Source organism: Epinephelus moara, unplaced genomic scaffold, assembly GCF_006386435.1.
Source record: "Epinephelus moara isolate mb unplaced genomic scaffold, YSFRI_EMoa_1.0 scaffold1143, whole genome shotgun sequence".
NCBI lineage: Eukaryota > Metazoa > Chordata > Actinopteri > Perciformes > Serranidae > Epinephelus > Epinephelus moara.
In genome coordinates, this window is record NW_026078602.1 from 15757 (window position 1) to 23520 (window position 7764).

At 45.3% G+C, this 7764-nt stretch overlaps 1 protein-coding gene across 6 annotated transcripts in view; it reads right to left on the reverse strand.

Moving 5' to 3' along the window:
- Positions 1–7764, reverse strand: part of tbc1d2 (TBC1 domain family, member 2) — a 24015-nt gene that overhangs the window by 14216 nt on the left and 2035 nt on the right. For 5 of the 6 annotated variants that reach the window (XM_050039526.1, XM_050039523.1, XM_050039525.1 and 2 more), the window contains 2 exons: positions 3981–5739; positions 2198–2315 (listed from right to left, as the gene is read on the reverse strand). In XM_050039526.1, coding sequence (XP_049895483.1) covers positions 2198–2315; positions 3981–5735 — 1873 coding nt within the window. In that variant the 5' untranslated portion in view covers positions 5736–5739. Of the gene's footprint in view, positions 1–2197; positions 2316–2746; positions 2815–3980; positions 5740–7764 lie in introns of those variants that run through there. The other variant, XM_050039528.1, reaches the window with a different exon arrangement.

Here is a 7764-nt window from a genome sequence, read left to right on the forward strand (position 1 = left end):
CCCCCTCCCTTTGGATTGGAAATGTTCAACGGATGGCGAGCTACCCAGATTTGTGAGACGAATCATCTTCTTCTCCCACCAGTGTGGTAGGAGATGCAGAGCCTATGCCCCATTGCACATACTCAACACACATTCTGTTGAGCTCTCATGAAGGTTGCGAATCCTGGTACCCCTCCTTCAACAAACATTTTAATGAACTCTCATATGGACTGATATTTTTGGATATTTATTGGAGAATGAACTGAACTCTGGGGTGGGATTATTTGGTTGTTGATGGTTTTGTCATTTGAACTTTGGATGTTGCTCAACTGCTCATGATCTTTGCCATACTGATCAACTGAATGTCATGACATTTGTACATATGTAAATATCTTACCACTTTACTAATTATTAATACACTTTATTTGCCTATACTTTGACCTTGTTTCGTGTTTATTGTACTGGTCCTCAAACTCCATGAGCGAACTCTTATCTTCTGACACTAGTCCATATTGTTAATACTTACCTGAGTTATAACTTCTAGCCTAATTCTATTTATAATTTGGAGTAAGTGCTACAAATGCTAACCACTGCACCACCGTGCTACCCAGTCTACATGTATGCGGATGTTTTTGAAAACATATTTTCCCCTCTGTTTTGAAAAATAATTTTGTCCACATGACTTTCATTTTACAAAACATCTCCGTCAACTCAAAAACAAAAACGACCCCAAATGCTCACCGCCATTAGCCGTCTTCAGCAGTCTCCCACCGTCACAACGGTAATAAAGTGAACAGGTTAACGTTACCTTTTTCAAAACACCTCCTGAAGATCTCATCACTGTTGATTCCCCTTCGACATCAGGATGAACGAGCTCGCTCACACATACAACTGATGCTTTGGAAATGACGTTTTCTTTCCACTCCTCCTCCACAACAATCCCACTTTGACGATGGCTCGACTGGTCCTGATCCAGATCTGTTGTTTCTGGTGGACTTTTAACTGCAGATGCTGGGTGCAGCACCTCCATTCATCCATGAAGTGATGCAGCAATACTGAGTTTGAATGTAAGGTATTCATTTGACTAAACCGTGCTAACAAAACTTTAGTTAACCAGAGTCTGTCCTCATTAAATGAAAACTTTTTCCAGTTCCCATCCAGCTTTGTATCATCATCATCATGTGGGCCAATGTGTAAATTAACTGTGATAACCTTCCCTCCATCTCATCAGAGCCCAGACCTGCACGCTCAACTCTCAACTCAAATTCACCAGACGTCGTGAAACACGTCTCAAACTCAGATCAAACAGTAAAGCTGATCAGATATGAGCAAACATCCTGACACTGTGTCATCTGTTTCACTCCTGAAATGTTTCACAAACAAATTTTAACTCTGTTTTACTGAAATACAGGATTGTTTGTTTCAAAATTCACACTGGTTCAACCTGCCAAAGACAACGATGGAGCACTTCTACACCACCATCCTCCATCCTCACCTCCTCCATCACCATCTGCTGCACTGCTGCTTTGTTACCCTCCCCTCTGAGAGGAAGCTGCAGTCCATCAGGACCAAAACCACACACCACTAAAACACTATCTTCCCAACAGGAGGCCATGAACCCTCCAACATGGTCTCTGGACAGCATCAACTACAGAGTTCTCTTTATACATTAACGATGAGAAGTCGAGCTGCCACAGGAGCTGGTCTGTACAAGTGGGGCGATGCGTCCAGGGGCGCCCACACATGTCTAGCCGCCACCGGTGTGGGTTGTACGTTGAAAATAACAGAGGCGTATTTTTTGTCGCATGGCATTTGCTGCCGGTGTGTTTTGGACTCAAGTGTAAATCTACTTTATGAAAAAACATCGTTTCAGCTGTGAGATATTTCTTTAAGTCTGTCACATGTAAAAACTCATCTTTCACTGTCAAACAACATGTTTCCTTCTTTATTAAACTCTCTGCAGAATCTAAATGTTAAACTCCAGTTTGGTGTTTCACTGTTTCAAGACAACGCTGAGCTGCTCAGAGAGGGTTCGACTCTGCTGCGGTGACGTTACAGAATATTATAAATTATTTCTGGTCAGAAGTAGTTTATAGAGGCTGATGCTGCAGCTGCAGGATTCAGATTCATGACCTCCTGCCTGCAGCCAGCGTCACATGAAGGAAATATCTAAGTGTGGATGAAGTCTGAGACACAGCAGACTGTGTTTGTTTCTTACCTGGAGTGTTGTTGTTGTTGTTGTTTGTCAGGTCTGGACAGGTGGACATCTGTCTGTGCTGCCAGCGTTTCAGCTGCAGCTGCTGCAGCCAGTAAAGCATCAGCTCCTGGGTCACAGCCTGCAGAGGGCAGAGTTAGATTCAGAGTTTAAAAAGCTGCAGAGGCAAAACATGTAACAACACCTGAAGTTACAGGATGAAGACTGTCTGGTTGTTTCATTAAAGATTCTCTGTGTAACTTCAAACATGTCATTTTTTATATATAAATCTGTGAGCAGGTAGTTACATAACTTAAGAACTGAGACCTATTACAGCCTGTGGACTGACGTCTATGTAAAGGACTCAGGCCAAATATACGGGGGAATCCAAAGGATGTGACATTATGTACGCTCCTGAGTGCCTGGGCTCTTTTTAGCTCCACTACAGCCACAGATAAAGACAAGTAACATCACAACTGGACACAGCATTGGAGGCGGGGCCTCGTTCATCCCTGTAAATGCTGCTCAGTGGCGCATGAAGCCAAAAAGTTCAATTGCTGCCTATAAAATTACCCAGATGATCAGCACTGTGTGGCCCACAGAGCAGGTGCATCAGAGACTTCCGCCAGTCGAGCGGCTACACCCAGTTTAGCCATCTGCTAACTCAGATGAGCTCTTCTTGACTTTCCAAATGTTCCCGGACTGAATGGATCAAATCCTGATGGTGAAACGAGTCATTTCATGAAAAAAATCTATCCGCTGATTTACAGACATCTCTTTTGCCATGAAAGTCAAGTCAAGTTGAGCCAGAGGGCATCACCTGATGGTGTAAGTACACTGGTGACTACAAAAGATAGCTTCAAAGCCTGGCACACTTCCTGTGGGCCTGGCTACAGCCCTAACAGTTTGCAATACTAGCTAACATTAGCTAAAAATAGAGTCTGCTAATGTCAACAAACGGCCAACACCCACCACCACACAGAGTCCACACAGCCGCCCGACGGAAAAGGACCTTCACTTAGCGCCCTGTAGCAACTCAAATTCAGTCTGTGAGCTGTGCTAATTTGCTAATTCTTGTCTCCTTTGTGGTCAGAAACAGTAAATTAATCATATTTAGTGCCCCAAATCATAACTCCAGTTCCCTTCAGTGCTGAAAAAAGGGTTCATCACAGGAAGTGCTAACATGAGAAATACATAGCTACTGTGGTTTTAGCTGGCCAGTGTTAGCTGACGTTAGCTTGCTTGCCAACTATATACTGTCTTGAGTGATTTGCGTCACTGAATTCATCCAGACTCCAGGCCTGATCTGGCTGGTAAATTAGCTAGCTTGCTTTACTTTATCAGCTAACGTTATAAAGCAACCAACACCAGCATTGCTTAGTTGCAGCTAGCTAGCTACCTTAGCTTACTTGTTTGCTAACATTATTGCAAGCAAAATACTGTTTGAGTGGAGACATCAGTTGGCTAGTTTGGCAAATTACTTCACCTGCTAACGTGATCCATGATTGTAACAGTGTTGATTTAGCCAACAATACATGATGTAACTGTGCAAAGCGCTTTCTACTGGATCCACGTAAGGCCGGCTAACGAGCTAACCGTAACCAGAGCTAATGTTAGCCAGCTAGATGTAACTTCTCTACTCTATGTGGATCTGCAGTTGGTTGCTTTGTAACATCAGCTGATTAAGTAATTTGAAAACAGTCTCGTGTTTGTCACTGTTCTGAACGATGACCAGGTGCTCGCTCTCTGGGACTGTCTGCACACAGTGGACAGAGTCTGCCCTACCAGGACTATACTGCCCCCCTACCTTGAGTATGAAGGTGCGTTCAGGTGTCTTGATATGGAAGGTCCCCTTCTCAGCCTTCAGCGGGTAGGTGAAGGTGGCGCTGCAGAGCTCTATCCGGCCGAGCGGCGTCACGTCCTGCGGTGTGCGGTAGTAGAACAGCTGGTTCCTTTTATCCTCGTAGGTGAACCAGCGCTGCTTCCAGGCCCTCAGGGGCCCCCCCTGCTTCTGCAGGAAGCCACACAGTTTGGGTTCACCTGGGAAAGAGACCAGAGGGCGGGGCTGCCCCTGCTCCTGCTCACAGAGCACCTCTGTCGTGAGAGGCGGAGCCAGGGTGGAGTCTTCGTTCGGATGAGTCATCGACGTGAGAACCTGAGGAGGAGGAGGAGCCTGCTGGGTGTGCAGGAGAGGAGGAGGAGCCTGCTGGGTGTGCAGGAGAGGAGGAGGAGCCTGCTGAGTGTTCAGGTGAGGAGGAGGAGCCTGCTGAGTGTTCAGGTGAGGAGGAGGAGCATGCTGAGTGTTCAGGTGAGGAGGAGGAGCCTGCTGAGTGTTCAGGTGAGGAGGAGGAAGAGGAGCCTGCTGGGTGTTCAGGAGAGGAGAACGGGGAGTGTCGTGGTTCTGCTTATCTTTGGGCTCAGAGATGTGGAGTTTGACCTCCTTCTGGTTTTGTTTATTGAAGGTTGAAGTAAAAAATGTTAAATCCTTTAAGGGAGGAGGAGCCTGCTGGGTGTTCAGGTGAGGAGGAGGAGCCTGCTGGGTGTTCAGGTGAGGAGGAGGAACCTGCTGGGTATTCAGGTGAGGAGGAGGAGCCTGCTGGGTGTTCAGGTGAGGAGGAGGAGGGTCCTCCCCAGGTCTCTGCTGTTTAGGACACAGATCCTCCTGGTTTTGGTGTTTCTGAGCGTCATCTGGTTTTTGTTCATGTTTTGGGCAGAAGAAATCTCCTGGTTTCTTTTGGTCTGTACAAACAGAACTTGGTTTTAGGGGGTCTTGTTCGGTTGAGGTCTGATCTGGTTCTGGTTGATCTTTTAAAGAAGGAGAATCTTTTGTTTTCTGTTTTTCTGTTGGAGGAGAATCTCTCAGTTTTTGTTGCTTTTTAGGACGAAGACTTGGTTTTGGTTTATCTGGTTTGGTTGGAGAACTGAGGTGTTTATCCGCAGGATTATGTGGACTCTGGTGTTTCTTTGAAGGACTCTGGTTGGTTTCTGCAGGGCTCTTGTTTTTCGCTGTAGGACTCTGATGTTTCTCTGCAGATCTCTGGGTGGTCTCCGCAGGACTTTGGTGAGTCTCTGCAGGACTCTTGTGGGTCTCCTCTGAACTTTGGTGAGTCTCTGCAGGACTCTTGTGGGTCTCCTCTGAACTTTGGTGAGTCTCTGCAGGACTGTGGTGGGTCTCTGCAGGACTCTGGTGGGTCTCCTCTGAACTTTGGTGAGTCTCTGCAGGACACTTGTGGGTCTCTGCAGGACTCTGGTGGGTCTCTGCAGGACACTTGTGGGTCTCTGCAGGACTCTGGTGGGTCTCTGCAGGACTCTGGTGGGTCTCCTCTGGACTCTGTTGTGTCTCTTCTTGACTCTGTTTGGTCTCTTTAAGGCTCTTGTTGGTCTCTGCAGGACTTTGTTGATCCTGGGACTCGGGCAGACTGACTGACTCTTCTCTCTGCCGGTCGTTCTCCTCTGAAGCTGAGATCCAATCAGCAGGTTCAAGCGTGTCCTCATCAGCGTGGGCAGGAAGTGTGCGAGACAAGGCAGCGCTGGGATTTCCTGCCGAGCGGCTTCCATCCATCCTTCTAAAAAAAGAAAAGAAAACAGAGAGGAGGAAGAGGACGGAGAAGGACGCTTTAATGATGTTTGTGAGGACACTGAGACGTTCCAGAGGAGAGACATCGAACCGGCTGCAGGATCAGTTTATTGCAGTCCACAGAACCAGACTGAGCTCTGAGTGGACTCTGATCCTGGATCAGTTTAATGTTAAAATCAGACACTCATCTGGACTGTTGAAGGGTCTCTGATCGACACCTACATGATCAGAACACACTGTAAACACATAAAACACTGAAACTCTTATAAATGATTTTATTAAATCCGGAATAAACTGAAGTAAACTTGTTTAACTCTTTAACTCCTGGGAGCAACACCAGGTCCATAACAGCTGTCAGAGTCCTCACAGATCAGCTGCTGACACCACCCACAGCTGATGGAAACATGTCTGACTCTGTTTACTCTGTCAGGTCCTTCACTTCGTCTCAATGCTGTTCATTTATCTGTTTATAACTTTAATAAAAAGTCTTTGTCCATCGAGCTCTGTCCTCTGAGACTGTCTGAGACTTTACCTGATGTCTCTGCGCAGCAATAACTGAGGCTGGAGCCATCTTGTTTTTGGGTTGTCCATCCCTACGTATTTATGTTCGTCTGTTCGTCCATCCCATTCTCATGAATGTGGTATCTCAAGAACCTTTGAAGGAATTTCTTCAAATTTGGCACAAACGTCCATTTGGTGCGAGCTCACTATGGTGACGACCTTAAATACATGAAGAAAACTTTGCTCTCCACAGAAAACAGAATTTAACCTTCAGTAGAGTTCAGTCTGGATCAGTGACATCACTGATATCTGATCATTGAATGATGTCATCATCATAACCTGATGATGACATCAGATCATCTCTGTGTTTCACAGCAGTGGAGGACCTGAGTTCTTCTTCTACTGTTAGACTGAACTCAGTGTTCACAGTAATGAGACATAATGACAGGAAGTGACTGTGACACCACGCCCTGCTAACACACACACACACACACACAAACACACACACACACACACACACACACACACACACACACACACACAGGTCTGTTCTACTGTACATCTGAGGACCTGGTGCTGAACCTGAACCACATCTGGACCTGAATCAAAACCTGAACCATATCTGGACCTGATCCTAAACCTGAACCCTGAACCACATCTGGACCTACAAACAGATTTTTGAGGACTCTTGGACAAGACAAAAAATCCTCACTAGGCAAAATGTCCACTCAATGCAAATTGTCCCCATTATGTAAAAAGTCCTCACTACGCAAAATGTCCTTGTCCTGCGATATAAGGTCAAAATGTTCTTTTATTATCTATAACTTTTATATATTCAGATATGACATGTTGATAGAAGCACAGACTCTATATCCCAGGGCCTGTCCTTCATCATAACATGAAGCTAGTTTAACAGACCCAGGGGGTCTTTTCATGATCTGGCTTCACTAACCTGTCACAGTGGTTTAACATTAATAAACGGTATCACGCAGCTCGTTATCAACCAGCTCAGTCAACTCTAGGTTTTTCTCTCCGTTCATGTCAAAGAGGCGGGGCTGTTAATCAGGATCAAAATAAATGGAGTACTTCCTGTGATGTGACATGAAACAGTGATGTTAAGAGACTGTAAAAAGTGAAATTCATCAGAGTGAAATGTAAACGATTAAAATAACAAGATGTGAAACACTAGAAATAATTGTCAAATATTAGAAGTAGGCAGAGGCTGTTTTATAAGACGTCAGTACAGACTGAGTATTGTTTTAGTTTTGTAGTTTGATCATCAAGAAACTCCTTTGATTCTGTCACATAAAACTCTTTAACGTAACACCAGAGTGTTTGTGATACTGAGGGAAAGAGTAATGAATGGCTGATGAGATCTGTCTGACTGAACTGTTGCATCTATAATCATAAACTCACAGTGAGGATTGTTTCTGCAGTGATGATCACACAGGTGTGTCATGTGACTCTGAGCTGCAGTGATGATCACACAGGTGTGTCATGTGACTCTGAGCTC